Source organism: Apodemus sylvaticus, chromosome 2, assembly GCF_947179515.1.
Source record: "Apodemus sylvaticus chromosome 2, mApoSyl1.1, whole genome shotgun sequence".
Classification (NCBI taxonomy): Eukaryota; Metazoa; Chordata; class Mammalia; order Rodentia; family Muridae; genus Apodemus; species Apodemus sylvaticus.
The window spans coordinates 57,912,196-57,929,873 of NC_067473.1; the positions used below are offsets into that span (position 1 = coordinate 57,912,196).

General features: G+C 41.3%; 1 protein-coding gene across 2 annotated transcripts in view; it reads left to right on the forward strand.

Annotated features, from left to right (window-relative positions):
* Positions 1–17,678, forward strand: part of Exoc4 (exocyst complex component 4) — a 772,455-nt gene that overhangs the window by 637,408 nt on the left and 117,369 nt on the right. For both annotated transcript variants that reach the window (XM_052173402.1, XM_052173403.1), the window contains one exon: positions 7,215–7,393. In XM_052173402.1, the coding sequence (XP_052029362.1) occupies positions 7,215–7,393 (179 nt within the window). The remainder of the gene's footprint in view (positions 1–7,214; positions 7,394–17,678) is intronic.

Below are 17,678 nucleotides of genomic sequence, written 5' to 3' on the forward strand. Positions count from 1 at the left end.
GTCAAAGAATCTAATTCTCATTAGCACTACTACAGGTATCAGTATGGAATCTTACATACATCAAAGTACAACTTGGGAAGTCCACTTCATGTACCTATCTCATAGTGAACACAATGTAGGATTGATTCCCAGGGTTAAGGAGGGTCAGAGGAGCACAGAGATGTTAATGTTAACCACAGTAACGGTAGGACCTCCACACCACCTCATAGCTGAACTGCCAGAAGGGCCGCATGTTAGTACAGCCCAGGGAAGCCAGGGTACAGTGGGGTATAGAGAACCACACAGAAGGGGCAGCCATGGCTGCGAGGGATAGGATGCACTGCTTCTCCTTTCCCTTTGCCTTTCAGTTTTCTACCAAGACCTCTGATTTCAGGGCCTAGATGTCTTGCAGTGAGCAAGGATTGTGCTACATTCTTCCAATGTATGTCAGAACCACGAAAAGGGCAGGGATGAACTGCAATCCTAGAAAGATCTACCCTCTCTGTTACTCTTTGTTACTCATTCTTACCTTCTACCCACATCTTAGAAAGCCATGCTTTTCCTCAGTCCGGAGTAATTATGCTTTGTGTAAAGCCACTCTCTGCTTTTCCACCCTGAAGGAAAGACTTGGAGTCTCCTGAACCATTCAACTATGAGATCTTTACAATACTCTGTACATGCATGAGGATGGTTTTATTTAAAAAGAAGAAATAAAAAAATCATGAAGTAGCAAATTTACCAAGGATATAAGGAAACTAGAAACTTTGCTCATCTATTCCGTATTAATAAAATAGCAAATAAAGTAAAAGTGCGAACCAGCGTTGGTTGCTACCTGTCTTGGCGTACCAGGTTGCACTGTGGTAACAGGAATGAGGAGCACATACTGCAGCCACCAGCTCCATATTGCCCTTACCTATTGCCAGTGCCTCAGCTAGACAAAGCTCTCTCCTGTTTCTCTAGCCTTTGTTCCTTAAAGACCTGAATCCCTAATAGCCCTACCTATTAGGTAGACACAGACATGTCTGTGTACCATGTCTTTAGCATACTGTTTACTGTGAACATGAACTTACTAAGAGCAGTCCCTGTATATACATGATCCTGCTAATCCTATTGCATTGAGGCAACTTACTTTGTCCCTGGAAAATTGGGTGACTCCCAGGCATCCAAGTAATCTCTTTCTCTGCCTATTGATTCAGTCATGTGAGAAGTTCAAAGCAGCCCAATGACAAGTTCTCCTTCCAACTAAATACAACCACTGTTGTATCTTCCAGCAGTGGGCACCTTCCTGGGCACTACCAAGCCTGGCTTAGCCCAAATCTGAGGGTAAAAGAACAAAAATTCCGTGAGTGGTATTACTGATGAAAGAAGAGACTCTTTCTACTTTTAATCCTGAATCCCAAGACTCATCTTTCCTTGTTATTAAGGGGTTCAATATGATTAGTCTTTGGGTCAAGTATTCCATTCTGGCACAGCAACAGTGTAAGAAGTGTCCTGACTGGTAAGAGCTGGATTCTGCCCAGGACTTCCCACTGTTATACCTTACCAGCACCATCTGAATTAAGAACATGGCTGGAGAAGGGAAGGCAGGTATGCACTGTTTTCATTCTTTGTCAACAACGTTGTTAAACAAGATAATGTGGCTGTGAATGAAACCCTGAATAAACCTAACAGAAGGACTGGTAGAAAACTTTCAGGCAAGGAAGGCAACCCCATACACCATGTGCCTGTTTCATGTGAACCTGGCACTGTCAGGCCCAGGAAGGAAGGAGTCTGTCTGTATACATAGCCATTGGCGTGGGTCTTTTCACCTCCGTTATTATTTTGACACAGTGGTCCTTGCCCTCCAGACAACATGCTCCACAATCTAGGGACTATTGCCTCCAAGCTGATCTCAGCACTGGGAAATGGTGGGGAAAGACTCAGGGAACAAGCACAGGAAAGAGACAGAAATGGGTATGTGTCATGTCTGATATAGCTCAAATCTTCAAATCAATCACTTTTGAAACCATTTATGATGTTTCTTTCATAATTTCATGTAGCCTGCTGAAAATGCAGATTTTTTTCCCTCTTCCTTTCAGTAGATAACAGAATTATTTAAGTTCTAAATGGAGACAATTTTGTGCATCTTTTGCAAAATTCTTTGAAATGAATTCTTGTCAGATAGACTTCTTTAAAGATTATAACTGTGTGGTAAAATTAAGTTAAACAGATTTAACACTCTTGGCAAAATTCTCTTAAATGAATCCTTGTCAGATCAAGGATTTTAGAGTTGGTTTTTTTTTTTTTTAAGTGTGGTAAAATTTAAGCTTAAGAGGCTTAACATACTTCTTCAGTTTCATACACTGAGTGTGCTTATTGGCCTTCTGGCTATGAGGGGGTTCTTCCCAAAGGGTCAGTTCCTTAAACATAGGAGGAATGACTTCTGCCTTCTATCCCTGGCTCTCCCTCTCCCTCTCCCTCTCCCTCTCTCTCTCCCTCTCCCTCTCCCTCCCTCCTTCCCTCTCTCCCTCCCTCCCTCTCCCTCTCCCTCTCCCTCTCTCCTTCTCCCTCTCCCTCTCTCCCTCTCCCTCTCCTTCTCTCCCTCTCCCTCCCTCCCTCTCTCTCTCCTTCTCTCTTCCTCTCCCTCTCTCCCTCTCTCCCTTTCTTCCTCTCTCCCTCTCCCTCTCTCCCTCTCCCTTTCCCTCTCTCCCTCTCTTTGTGTGTGTGTGTGTGTGTGTGTGTGTGTGTGTGTGTGTGTGTGTGTGAATGAACAGCAATAAGGACCTGTTACTACCAAGTACCTGCTACAACATGTTTTCAACATCAATTGTTCTGTTGCCTATGGCATTCAAAAGTATATTTTCACTAAATAATGTGCTTTCAAAGGAAGAAGATAAAAACTGCAAATTCAGACCTAGAGAGAGGCAGTTACTCTCATCCAGTTGTCAGTAGCCATCATTATGGTGGTGAGATATTTACAGAAACATTGGTTGTATCTTTAGCATACTGGAGCCACAATTCAAGGCCAGCTACAACCTAGCCAGACTCCTCCTAGTATCATTCTGGTGGTCTGTGGTTCCCGTGTCCTCTTGTCTCCCTTCCTAGAGTTCCTAGCAAGCCTACTGAAATGTCTTCTCATGTTTGCCGAGGAAAGTTAGGGAGATATACAAGATCTCAAAAGAATGCTCAAGTCCCTTAGTTGACATTTTTTGGCAAATAGATATAATATTCTTTAGATCCATATATGACATTATTCTGTTTCAGTCATATACTGTGCACACAGTATAACAGTTTATTTGAGCCAACTGCATATCATCACTAAAAATAAGGCACACCAAATAGTTTCTGTGATATTAAGAGTTCTCTATTGAATAATTTCTAATGACTCCATAGTGTTGATGTGGTTCAATTTAATAAAGCAGAGAGTTTAAAAAATAAATCTGTTTAACTCTGTACCCCATTTTTTAATAGGGTTGTTTGGTTTTCTGGAGTCTAACTTCTTGAGTTCTTTATATATATTGGATATTAGCCCTCTATCTGATGTAGGATTGGTGAAGATCTTTTCCCAATTTGTTGGTTGCCGATTTGTCCTCTTGATGGTGTCCTTTGCCTTACAGAAACTTTGTAATTTTATGAGGTCCCATTTGTCAATTCTTGCTCTTAGAGCATACGCTATTGGTGTCACCTGAAGAACTTCGGATGGCGGAGAAGCATCTTAAAAAATGCTCAACTTCATTAGTCATTAGGGAAATGCAAATCAAAACAACCCTAAGATTTCATCTTACACCAGTCAGAATGGCTAAGATTAAAAATTCAAGAGACAGCAGGTGTTGGAGAGGGTGTGGAGAAAGAGGAACACTCCTCCACTGCTGGTGGGGTTGCAAATTGGTACAACCACTCTGGAAATCAGTCTGGCGGTTCCTCCGAAAACTGGGCACCTTACTTCCAGAAGATCCTGCTATACCACTCCTGGGCATATACCCAGAAGACTCCCCACCATGTAATAAGGATACATGTTCTACTATGTTCATAGCAGCCCTATTTGTAATTGCCAGATGCTGGAAAGAACCCAGGTATCCCTCAACAGAAGAGTGGATGCAAAAAATGTGGTATATCTACACAATGGAGTACTATTCAGCCATTAGAAACAATGAATTCATGAAATTCTTAGGCAAATGGATGGAGCTAGAGAATATCATACTAAGTGAGGTAACCCAGACTCAAAAGGTGAATCATGGTATGCACTCACTAATAAGTGGATATTAACCTAGAAAACTGGAATACCCAAAACATAATCCACACATCAAATGAGGTACAAGAAGAAAGGAGGAGTGGCCCCTGGTTTTGGAAAGACTCAGTGAAACAGTATTCAGCAAAACCAGAACGGGGAAGTGGGAAGGGGTGGGTGGGAGGACAGGGGAAGAGAAGGGGGCTTGCGGGACTTTCGGGGAGTGGGGGGGCTAGAAGAGGGGAAATCATTTGAAATGTAAATAAATTATATCGAATAATAAAAAAAAAAGAAAGAAAAAAAAAGAAAGAAAAATAAATAAATAAATAAATCTGCAGCCAGGCATCTTGCTGAGGTTATTTTAACACATGGAACTCTTCCACCAGGGCTCTTTCACACCTACACACATCCTTAAAGGAATGATTTTGTGTGTGAAACGGTTATAGCTGTCAATCAGTTATTCTCCATATCATGGTTTCTATGCGTCTTCCAGGTTGTTAGGGGGTGATTATGGATTCCTGTCAAATGAGATGTCTGCTATGTATTCAACATGAGGCAGTTTGTATTTTTCTAAGTCTATTGCTCTCCTGTCTGAGGAGGTTAAGCAAATGTCACAGATCCAGAGGGAAGAGGACCAGCATACAGTGCCTGGGGCCCACAGACCTGCACATATGGATTAGACCTCTGCATAAATACACTTGTCTTGATTGTCACATTCCACCCAGGGTTAGACCTGCATGCATAAAAATGGCTCCAAGCCTGGCTTTCAAAGCTCTTTGCCTCCCCTGTGGCTTTGTAACCTCCCAGCTCAGAGACATACTTTGTGTTATATCTATCAAAGGTGGTTAAGGGGCTGGAAAAGTTGATTTATAAGGACATTTTAAGAAAAGTAGATATTTGCAGCCTAGCCCAAGGGAAGATATTATAGATGTTTGCTGTTCTCACATCATGAAGGAGACTTAGTTTTGCTTTTCCCAGTAACTAGATTTTAAGGACAGACAAATTCAGATGAAGTTTTCTGAGGATGACCTCACTTATGCTAATTAGATGATTGTGTCAGTCAGAAATTGCATTTAGCAACTATTAGCAAAGTAGAAATAGCAGCAGTTTAAACAATAAAGCCTTCGTTTTCTCTTCTCTGACACAAAGCCCAGAAGCGTATTGTCTGGGGCTTCAGTGCTGCACCTGTGATGTCACAAGTGGGCTTGCACTGTCTCTCTTTAGTCTCCATTATTCTGAGCAATGACTTCCTCTCGCAGGGTCTCCTGTGTCTCAGAAGAGCCACTGTATCTCAGCTGCTATGGCTGCATGCCAGCAGGGGATAGACAAAAGTGGTCCTTGTCCACCATGATCACTACAGAGTTGTCTGCTACACAGCTCTGATTTCCTATCACATGGCACTCAGAACCACATCTGCAAGAGGAATGGGGAGATCTAGTGAAATTGTTTGTTTTATCATTTTGATATTGGGCACATTTTCAACCACAACAATATGAAGGGCCTTTTATTAGGCAGGACTGGAATAAGGAGCACTGGGTAGGAGACCAGGGTTTCTGTTATAGGAATTCACCTCTACAGTAACTATACTGCCGGAAGGTTCCATCTGCAATACTATTCCTGGGACTTACCTCCCACTATTTACTCTTACCTAGTGCTCTCATCAGCACATACCTTGAGTCATTTATAAATAACTAGGATTCTCAGTGGACCTAAGAAAAATAATAACTAAAATTTGATAGTTTCTGTTGAGCAATTTAAGCATTGTGTTATATGCTTAAATATCACTGGCAGGGGATGAAGACAAGAAACACAGTTCGCTGTGAGTTGCTGGTGGTGAAACTAGTGGATGGACATATAGAGATTGTATTTTCATGATTACTGATATCTTTCCAGTGAAAAGTTTTCAAAACTACCCTACCTGATCCTCACTTTACTGCAAAAAAGGTCGGTACCATTGCTAACAGAAGTATCACATGGGGAATTTCAGCATCACATCTTCAGGAAGCAACAGACTAAGGTTTCATACCTGGATTTCTCAACTTAGAAGCCTGGGCACTAATTTTTACCCAAGCATCACTTGGAAGCTAGTTAGACATGTGTCATTTGTAGGGTCAGACCACAGGTAGTGTCTGTCAACATGTTGAGGTTTCATGTGCACGGTTTAGTGTGCTCTCTTGTCCCTTTCACCACAGCATACACAAATCAGCCACTCCCCTCAAGAGCATCCTTTCTGCTGAAATGATGTTAATCATGGGCGATGGCTTAGTGTCAGACACCTTTACCAGCACTTAATTCACCACAGGGTTTCTGTCACAGTGCTAGATCTGGTATTGGATTTTAAGTTCTGTTTGTCTCTGGTACTAGATCTTAAGTGCCTGGGAAAGGGGATAACATGTGAAATGTAAATAAAGAAATTATCTAGTAAAGAAAGAAAGATATTTTATTGTATTTCATGTTACTACCCACTGCTTACTCAAAGCTTAAATTGTGTTTTTCCATTCAAATATAGCCCCCACATCTATCTGTTCACTAAGCTGCTTTGAGTTTTAAAAGCCTTAGGACTTAGAAAAGGCTCAAGGCGCCTCTTTCAGCCTCCTCTGGTATTAGCTGTGCTTATCCACGGGTGTGACTTAACTCCTAGTGATCTCTTTTCACATTAGCAGCCTCTCCCACCTTCTCTCTTTCTCTCCCTCTCCCTCTCTTCTCCCCCTTCTCCCTTAAAAAGTGGTGAAAGTTTCATCCCTGCAGTGTCTGAGCCAGGTGGTCTCCAGAGTCCTTTCCTGGCCTGTCCTTTATTACCCCATGTAACTTCCTCACCCCTCAGAGCGTTTTGAAGGCAGTGGGCTCTGGGAAGCCCTGTGAGTTCAAGGAGCCGTGCATCGTTTCTGCATGACTCTGTGCTTATTCCTGCGAGCACATGTTAATGCTTATATCTGATTTGCTTCCGAATCTTTTTAAACTAAGTGCATAAACTCTGTCTCCATCCTTTCCCAAGCAATGAGTGTGGTGCCGTTTGTTTGTTTTTCAGGGCAGCCTTTGGCAAGGAGTCTGAAGTCCTGATTGGAAACCTTGGTGACAAACTCATTCCTCCACAGGATATTCTCCGTGATGTCAGTGACCTCAAAGCCTTGGCCAACATGCACGAAAGCTTGGAATGGCTGGCAGGCCGAACAAAGTCAGCCTTCTCTAACCTTTCTACATCCCAAAGTAAGTGCCTCAGAGCGTGGCAGCTGCCGGTGACTGCAGAGCTGGTCCAAGTGTTTTAATTTGGAATATGAGTATGTTGCCTGTCATCTGATGAAGCATGCCCCAGTCAGTCAGAGCCATGTTGGAAAGTTTGTTCATGCTGTCTCTCTTACTTTGAGATTCTGGGGAAGAACTCATCCAAGCTTCCCCCAGTGGGGTAGGAGGAGGCAGAAAAGGCTCATGCCACAGGGCTCCATATTGAATCCTAGAAACACTCCACCCTGGAATATGAACACACTGGGTCTCAAGAGCAGAGAGCCATTGCTTTATCTTCCTTCCAGCAACTTCTCCTAGAGTGCATGGCTACATTCTTTCTCTAACTATATAAAAGCTAATAAAAATGTATCCAAAAACAGAATAGTAGAATGGATTGAAATAAAAAATAGAAATAATAAGAACTACAATTGTTGAGGAAAAAAAAAGAGTTTGAGCTAAGAGATAACAGTCACAGATTTTTAAGATACTGAGAATTAGGGTATGAAATGAAAATGAGAATCCTTTTTATATCAAGGACTAATGCCTCAAAGAAAACTTTAAGGCACATAACTTTAATTACTATAGAATAAGTTTTTATTAAGATTTATTTCGTGTGTGTGTGTGTGTGTGTGTGTTCCTGCATTTGTATATATTTACTGTATGTGTGCCTAGTACCTATAGAGGCCAAAAAAATTGTGAAGTCCATAGGTGGCTATGAGACACGATGCTGGAAACAGAACCCAGACTCTCTGCAGAGCAGCAAGTGCTAGGATATCAATGTGGCCACTAATACAGGCTTCTTAAAAAGCACTGGCTCCAGAGTATGCATGATACAAAATAGAGACAGAGGAAAACTAATGTGGACAAAGAAGAAAGCAAGTTTAGATGTGTGAGTGGAGGGATTGAATCAGAATAAGGAAAAGCAAACTTGGGAAAGAGCAGGAGATCATCCTGTCAGGGCCAGCAGTTGGAGCTGGAGGAGCAGCCATGTTGATCAGGACTGGACTGTGAGTAGAGACGTACTGGCAGTGTCCTTTGAGAAGTTACTGTTTTTCAGCAATCACAGTGCAATCTAGAAATGGAAAAGAGAGTGGATGAAATTCACTACATTGTTCCTTGAAACACAGGCCTGTAGGTGGAGTCTGTGAGACCCCATGAAGGCTCATTGCTTGGACCCTCTGGCGCTGAGCACCTTGCCCTCTCCACAGCTGGTGCGGAGCAGAAGAGGTGGGGAGCAGAGTGTGGGTAGGAATCATGTCCTGTGCTTTGACTTTTTCTTAAAAGTCACTTACACTCTATGTAAAATATTTTTATCTAATTATAAAATTACACGTTAATTCTCAGAAGTCTACACAAATAGAAACTACACTGGTTTGGGGGTAGTTTGGGCATGGTATTACATTTGAGCAGTATGCATAAAGAGCTGTCTGTGAAAGGCTACTCCAACTTTACAGTTCCATAATCACAGTTCTGTCACAAGCAGCCACTGAAATCAACCCTCTTCTCTCCCAGACTCACTCTGTTCTTCCTCTCTCTAAAATGTCAGAGCTAATTTTCTCTCTGATAACTGCAAACAGCTCTGAATAGGGACCAGGTGCCTCTTTTCCTGGTTTCTTTTGGCTCCTATGAATACAGGTATATTTTTCAGTGATGTTTAGAAGGAATCTGCTTGTTTGGTAGCATAGCCATAGCTGTAGATATAGATATATATACATGTACATATACATATATATTTATATATAATATCTAACATTTTATAATACCATTTTTAATTTCAAGTGGCACAATATATTGCATTTATAGTCTGTCCATTCTCAGTGGGTTTCACAAGACCAAACAGTTTGTAACCTCTAAAGCTAGTCACTGTGTGATTCAGACAGGCTAAGCTAACTTGGCATTAACTGTTTTCTAAAGGAGGAAAGATGCTCTCTGAGTTATACTTAACTTTGTAATTGCTCAATTTAGCTGTTGTGTTCATGTCACTGAGAGTACCCAGTGGAGAGGATGTCTAACACATCTTTAATCATCTCTGTTATTCTGACAAAGATATCTTCTCTACACCCATTACTGCCGTGTCTCTGTACTCAGTTCCATTTTATAATACAAGTTGCACCCTCTCAGTTCCTTTCAGGGTGATTATTCCACCCAGTGAGTGATTTAACTAACTGTCAGCATTTTAAAAATCAGTTCAAAACCCAAGTGAACCGTAATCACTACTTCTGGTGTCTTTGCTAAAACAACGCCCAAAGCAAACCTGGTGTATCCTGCTAGCAGTCAGCCAGTTCATCCCCACTTGTCAGCTCTGGGATTTCCCAGAGACATGCCCATTGATGTTTGTCATTTGAACAAAGAAGCTTCTGCTAATGGCCTACTTTGATTGTTCCATGCCACTGTGACTCTACTACAGTAATAAAGGACAGCTCTTTATTTTTGTCTTGAAAAGTGAACCAAAAGATTACAGCATCTTGACTACTTCCAGATCAAGAGACTAGTTAGCGTCTTGGCAGGGGAGGTGGCCGGGTGGGGAGGGGCTTATTTCTTGTTCTACACCCTGGTAACTATTTACTATGGTGAATGTCAGGTTGCATTAAACTTACATTACAGCTATAATGGACTACACAGCTGGCAGAAAGCCGCTTTTATAGTAAGTGTCTCTTCAAGGACAGTAGGGTCCTCATCCACCTGAAACATGTCATAGCCTCCTGAGGAAAGTATCAACTATTGGTGGCAAAGTATGGTTGGCCATACATAGTCCAGAAGATCAGAGTGAGTGGCACTTCCAAGGGTCGTTTTTTTCTATTGCCTGCCTCTCCATCTCCTTTACAGCCAAAAGGGTCTTCTTCCCTTATTTAGATGCTGACTGCAGAAAACATTGCTTTTACTTTTGTGCTTCTACATTCCATACATAATTGCTGTTCCATCTCCCGGGGGTATATTCTCTCCCTCAACTCTCACTACACCTGCACCCCTGAAGATTCTGACTAAAAGATAACTGACAAGTTCAGAGAGCTAGCTCGCTGCTCTGACAGAGGACCTGAGTTTGGTTCCCAGCATCCAGACCTGGCAGCTCGCAATTGCCGTAGTTCTAGTTCCAGGGGATCCTATCTCCTTCTCTGGCGTGTGTGTGTGTGTGTATGTGTGTGTGTGTGTGTGTGTGTGAGAGAGAGAGAGAGAGAGAGAGAGAGAGAGAGAGAGAGAGAGAGAGAGAGAGAGAGTATGTGTTTGTGTGTGTGTGTATGAGAGAGAGAGAGAGAGAGAGAGAGAGAGAGAGAGAGAGAGAGAGAGAAAGATTCATCAGTTGATGATTGATGAGTCTGTGAACCTGGGTGAGAAGATGTTTCTTTAACTTAGTCACTTCATTGTATCTGTGCCAGTGCCCAGGAGAGGGATTGCCAAATTATATTCTAGTTCTGTTTTTAATTTCATGAAGATCATCCATCCTGTTTTTCAAAACAATTTTATTAATGTACAACCCCATCAACAGTTTACAAGGCTTCCTTCCCCTTTTTTATTTAACAGCATTTGTCATCTTTCATGCTTTGATAACCTTTCTGGGCCTGAGGGGGTATCTCACTGTGCTTTGGTTTGACCTGTGATATTGAACTGCTATGCCTTCTTTTAAGAAATATCTCTTTAGGTTTATTGCACACTTTGTCTCCTGTTGACCTTTTTACATTTCTTATGCAGCCTCTTCATTAACCCCTTACTACATGTGTTTTTGTCACATTCCATGGGTTGTCTGTTTTTACCTTAGTTTCCTGTGCTTTGCGTCTTATCCAGAAGTCCTTGTCCATCCTAACGTTCTGAAGCATTTCCTCTGTTTTCTTCTGATAGTTCCACACAGTCCCTTCAGTTAAGACCTCAGTCTATTTAGAGTTTGCTTCGGGGACTGCTGGGAGATAAGTGTCTGCTGTCAATCTTCAGCGTGTGGCTATCCATTTTCCCCACCCTGCTTGTTGAAAAGACTGTCTTTTCTACAGTGTACTTACCATTGTTGTTGAAAATCAGCTGATTGTTTTACATGAGTTTATTTCTCGACTCTCCAGATGGATATGTTGGTTTTAAAATGTAGAAAACAAAGAACTGAAGAAGACTCCAGGGCGTGTTCTGCCCGGGTTGCTTACTCACAGGCCCTGCATTCTACCTTGGATTTTGTTCAAACCTCTAAGACTAAGGTTCCAGAGCTTCCTCCCTTAAATACTGCAATGTGCTACTTAAGCAAAGTTACTACTTACTTAAATATTTTTTCTAGTAAGGTTATATGCTTAGTCCCTTATTCCTTTGTTATGTTCTATTCAAAACTTCAGCACTCAATCTTTTCTCTTTAAAATTTATCTAAAGGACTGGGCATATATATATAGTTCATTCAGTGGAGCATTTGCCTAGCATGCACAAAAGACAGGTTCAATCCCTAGTACCCCATAAAACAGGGATTGTAACACTAGCCTGTAATCCCAAAAATCAGGGGGTAGAGACAGAAGAGTCAAAAAGATTAAGGTTATCTTCAGTTGATTAGTTTTGATCACCATGCCTCAACAAAATACCTGTGTGTGTCTTAGGTGCATGGAATTAATATATATATATACACACACACACACACACACACATATATCTTTTGTAGTTCAACTGAGTTGTAATCAATATTAATATGTCACCCTTTGGTTTTTGTTATAAACATTCTCTAATTGAGAAATTCTGTCTTGTTATGCAGTGTAATATATCTAGACACTGCACTGTGCCACACTAGCTGCCACTTCATCTCGGGGTCATTATGTTGAGCATGACTGCAACTGGTCATCCCACCCACTGATGAATGACTGTTTCTAACAATAGCACTCCATATACTCTGCCCTTGCAGCATACTCAAAATATTGAATGATTGTCTGGAAACTTGGTAACACTCCCCAACAGAAATGTATGTTTTGGGCCCTGCATTTTCTAAACTGCATTTTCTGCTGGTGTTAATAGATGCTAAAAGGGAAGGGGCGAGTGATCATATAACCTCAGGAAACATTATTGTGAAAACCCCCTGAGTATGCCTCTGTACCCAAAATCTATGAAAGTTTTTAAAGTATTGACTAAGCTGAAACAGCAGTAGAGTTCCTCAGACATATTTCTCATGGGACTCCATCTTCTCTTTACAAAGATGCTTATGGGCCTTTCCACACTGACCCAGCTTCTTGACCTCACAGTTCAGTGCTGGAGTGCTATGATATGCTTAGTGACATCTCTTTCTTTCATATTCCCAGGCAAAGATGTCCCACTGTTGGACAGACTTAATTTCTTACTTTTGTACAACCCTAGGTGACTTATCTTATAATCTAATTATTTCACTATTCAGTTGGTTTGTTTAGTTTGGTTTGTTTTTTATGTTGGTGTCAGACAGTACAGGATAGCCCACATTTCCTCTTAGTTTTCCTAAGACCCAAGTTGCACTACTGACTCTTTTTCTTTTCTTCACTTTTATTTCATGGTTTTTAAGGAGTCCAGGCAGTCATATACCATGTCAGGCCAGTAGATCCATCATGAGGCTCCTAAGTCCACCTTTATTAAAGTTAAAAAAAATAAGGTTTCGTGTTTTTAGACATCAAGTTTCAAAGACATATGCCCTCTTTGTTAGCATCTTCCTTTGAGATAGACTATCTTGGCTAATGAGCCAATACTGATGCATTACTGTGAACTAAAGTCTATAGTTTCAGTCTTCTTTGGTTTGGTGTATTGTATGTTTTCTGTCCTAGGAGCCTCCCCAGGACATCAGAGTACACATAGCCATCCTGTTTCCTTGGCTCATGAAGACTAATGGTTTCCTAGACTCCCCTTGTGATTTTTAATTGCTTTCAATTATTATTTGAGAATGTCACACTTTTGTAGTGTGTTTTGATCAAATTCCCTCCTACCCCTCCCATTTCCTGTTTTGTTTTGGTTTTGATATGTTATCTTTTAATCACAACAGAGGCCTTAAAAATACATATTTTCCAGCTCTTGATGGCCCTGCTACACTGAGAGAGTAGTGCTGGCTGGGTACTTACAGAATGTCCTTCACTGTTGAACTGTCTGATATTTTCTTGATCATTCTGGGCATATGGATTTTACAAAGGAAAAGTACCTGATATAATACTATTCTCTTCCCAAGAACTGTTCATGTTATCACCTTAACTTATCACTGATGTCATTTTTAATTTAATTTCCATGCCTCCAATTCATTTAGTCTTTTCTAGATCATCCCATCTGGGTTCCAGATCAGCCCTCTACTTTCCCACCCACAAAGTGGCTTTGCCTGTTTAATCTTTCTAGTGACCTTTAAAATATACATATAATGAATGTACCTATTATGAGCTAAATGTTTAGCCAAGTTCAACTGACTATCCAGTTCAAATAATCATGTTATCGGTATAGATTATAACCGGTGGCTCAGAAAGGCTTCATATTGGGCGGAGGACTGAGCTTTGAGCTTGGGGTATTTTATTGGGCCATCACTAACACTTAGCTGTCATGTGTATTAACAGCATTTGATGGACTCATTCAACTGTATTATTTCAAACAAAACCATGTTGGGGTCTCTTCACTAAGATAGCCATTTTTACTGTATTGTCATCTGATTTTAATGTGTAGTATTGAATTAAAATCTACTTCCTAGCAAACATTTTGGAGTAGCACTTCTCACACTTGACAGCATATAAGCTATAATCAGTAGGAGAGCTGGGCCCCATCCCAGAGGTAATCAATGCAAGGGACAGGGTCTGCCTGAGCATTGTGCTGCACCCCAAGCCAGTCCAATGAATCTAAGAACTACAGCTATCCCTAGGGAGCTAACAATATCAGATCATGTTAGAATTGCATTGGCTTTTTAATAGCAAATAGTCAAGGTTAAGAACCACTCACCTAGAGCCCCTAAACATTTCTTCCTCCTTTTCTATAGCTCCATGTATATAAGAAATATTTTTCAGGAGGTTTGCTGGTTCTATTCTTAGAAGCATGTTGTTAACATAATATAACTGCCCACTTTGTAGGCAGGAACACCAACCACTGAGATAAGATACTAGCATCTGTAACAAGAGTTGGCACAGTGACTCACTTTGACTTAGGAGTTATTAGCCTGACTATTGCCCAAAATGGTTGAAAATTATTCTTTTTATACTTCTGAAGGTACTAAATGAGAACAGGAAGGTTTTTCTTAACACAATATGCTTTAGTTGCCAAACCCATTAAGTGACTATAGAATCAGGTACCAGCCAGTTATATCATTGAAAAAAATAGAATGGTGCAGGTAGCCAACCACACCTGCATGTCCACATGGCTGTGTGGCATACCGGGGCATGTCCATATGTTGCCCACTATATGTTTCAGTGCTTTCTAAAGGGAATTTGCATCTTTTCATGCAAACACTCACTGTCTTGGTCTTTTTGTGCCTTGATGGTAAACAAAATTGAGATGCAAACCTCCCAGCTAGTCTGCTGTGGCACAAATGAGAATAGAAGTGTCCCATAGGATATAGTTCCATTTCAGCTTTGCTTTCGTTAAATCATTAAGCCAGCATTCCCCTTGTCCTAATTGCATCAGATTCTTTTTAATTAGAACTCTCTGTGTGGTGATTCCTTTCCTGCTTCAGTATTTACAAGTTTCAAATATTTGTGCACTGTTATCAGACATCCCGCCTCCGTCTGTCTCAGCCTGCCCCTGTGTGCTTAGCTTCTCTAATCGTCTTTCTGTAGTTAGGTTTTCTAGTCCCATCATCACTGTCTGGTGTTAGGAGCTGTCATTTCTTAAAATGAACTCATCGTATGTCTTCGTGCCTATCATTCTTCCTTTATTGGTGTTAGAAAGTCATTGTTTAATTTCATGGCCATGATGTTTACTAAAAAAATGAAATTACCATTGGTGACATTTCCTTCATGAGTTTCCCAACCCGTAACGTCTCTGAGTTTGTTTGGGGCTTCTCTAATCAACACTGAGGACACCACTGTATAAGCCTTTCTTTCATTAAAATAAAACTCAAATTCACTGCCAACATCACAACTAACCATTTTGTTTAGGCAAAAGCACCAACTGATAATTTTTCCCTTTTTTTTTCTCATTAATTGTATGGCGTTGGTTTTTATAAACTCATTGACATTTATAATAAGAAAAGAACAGTATAGAAGCTGCTGAGGTCAGAGTGCTTGGTTCTGGAGACACTGACTGCTGGCATTAGGAATGGAGGTAATCTTTTCCCTGGGTGTCATAAGGAGTCCCCACTGCCTGGGTACTGTCTGCTTCTCATTGAGTGTGCTCTGACTGTGGATTAATGCCGAGCCTCAGTGGGCGCCTTAGAGGTTCCCCGTGTTCCTTTTCATTTTGAACAATCCCAGATGCTGATGCTACTCCCCTTTGAGACATTCCTATTATGAGTGGCTCCCAAACTGTGTTGCTTTTGTCTCTCCCCATGCAGTTTCTTTTAAGGTAATGTCTAGAATGCATCCTGCTCTTCTTTGTTCTGAACACCTAAGCCAGTTCCCTGTCATGAGACTGCTGGTGTTTTGTAATGCTCTTTGTCTTGTGCCAGGTCCTGAGTGGGGAGCAGAGCTTCCTCCCTCTCTGTAAGGAGGCAGTTATCAATTGCAGAGCTGGAGGAGCCTAGAGCTCTGGGCCTTCCGATGTAATTACGAAGTTCTAATATCTGCCCATAAAGAATTATGTGGCCATTTCTTTGAAAGTGCCAACATTTGTATCCATAAGGGGAATATTTTATTAAAATATGATAATATCATGGATGCTTAAGTGTGGTTGCTGGGAACTTCCAGCTGAATGATTGTGTCTGCAAAACAAAACTATAAAATGGAAACTGGAAGAATAAATATAAATGAAAATCTCTGGCAAAGATGGGAGGCAGAAGTTGGAAAATAAAAAAGTTCTAAAGCGGCATGTTAAAATGGCAGGGCCAGCCTAAGGAGAGGTGTGAATGCCCTGGGACTCAGTAGCACCCACAGAAGAGCAAGGCAGGATGGCCCCTGTCAAGCACAGCTTAAACACTAAATCCAAAGGGATCAGTTTAGCTGCCAAATGGTCCAAATGTTACAGCGAGGAACAGTAACAGACAGGACCCAACGGCACATACTGTACTGTTAAATCTTGGCTCCTATCAATGACTTGGGTGCTTTTAAACTTGAGGTAAGCCCAGTGTGAACTTGATGACTTAATGAACTCCATTGAGAAGGCTGTGCCTTTTAATTTTTTTCACCTTTTATACAAAGTTCAGCTGTGTTAGGAAATGTAGTGAGTGAAGAGAGATAAATCTTGACAAGGAATTCTAGAAGTGGAGGGGAGGAAGGACTGGCTGCTTACATTAAGAAATCTCCATCATTGAGTAGGATTGAATGTAGGAAAATATCTTAAATTTAATCAGGATATACTTCAGAACGTTTATGTGCTCATCAATAGTAGACACAGAGCCTTCTTAGACTACCGGAGGGGCGTGTGTGTGTGTGTGTGTGTGTGTGTGTGTATGTGTGCAATAGCCCCAACGGACGAATAATGACACTGATAGCACGCCACTGTGAGAGCACACTTCATGGTTTCAAGGGCCTTTATAGACATTAATTCTTAACTGTGCATTCTGGCCTCAAGCTATAGTTGACAGCTTTTACTAAAGGCCAGCCTTTATTCTCTTAGTTTAACAAAGTACGATCATGGAGCACAAAAATTTGGCCATTTGCCCAAAGTCAAAAAAACAAAAACAAAAAGCGGGTGACTAAATCTGTTTTCTGAGTGTAATCAGGATATCCAGCAGTCACCTGTGGTAAGGGTACCTCAGAACCCAGGCCAGCATGCCTCTGCTTCCCACATAAACCAACAGAGACATTCTTAGCTGAGAACAAAACAGGACATTCTTAAGCTGTGCTCCAGAGTTACAGCAACAAGGCAAAAACTACACTGAGTCCCTGGGCTGCCTGGATTGCATCGCATCATGTGCCCTGAAAGGAAGAAATCTTGGCTTCCTCCCCGCACACTCCCCCACACCCCCACTGTGGCTGGTCCTGCCCCGAAGCCCTGCTCCCCCCCCCCAACTGTGGCCCCCAGAGGACCTGTTTTGAAAAACTCTTTGTCATGTGTCCAAGGAAAATTTCTTTTATTATCTTAAATCTGTGAATATAATTTATATTATGAATCATTCAGAAAAGTGTAAAAGACCTCTATGTTGGTGTGAGGAAAATGAATATGTCAGGTGTGAGTCTCCAAGGCATTGTGTTTCTTGTTAATAGTGGTAATTCTGGGCACTAACATCTTTAAACTC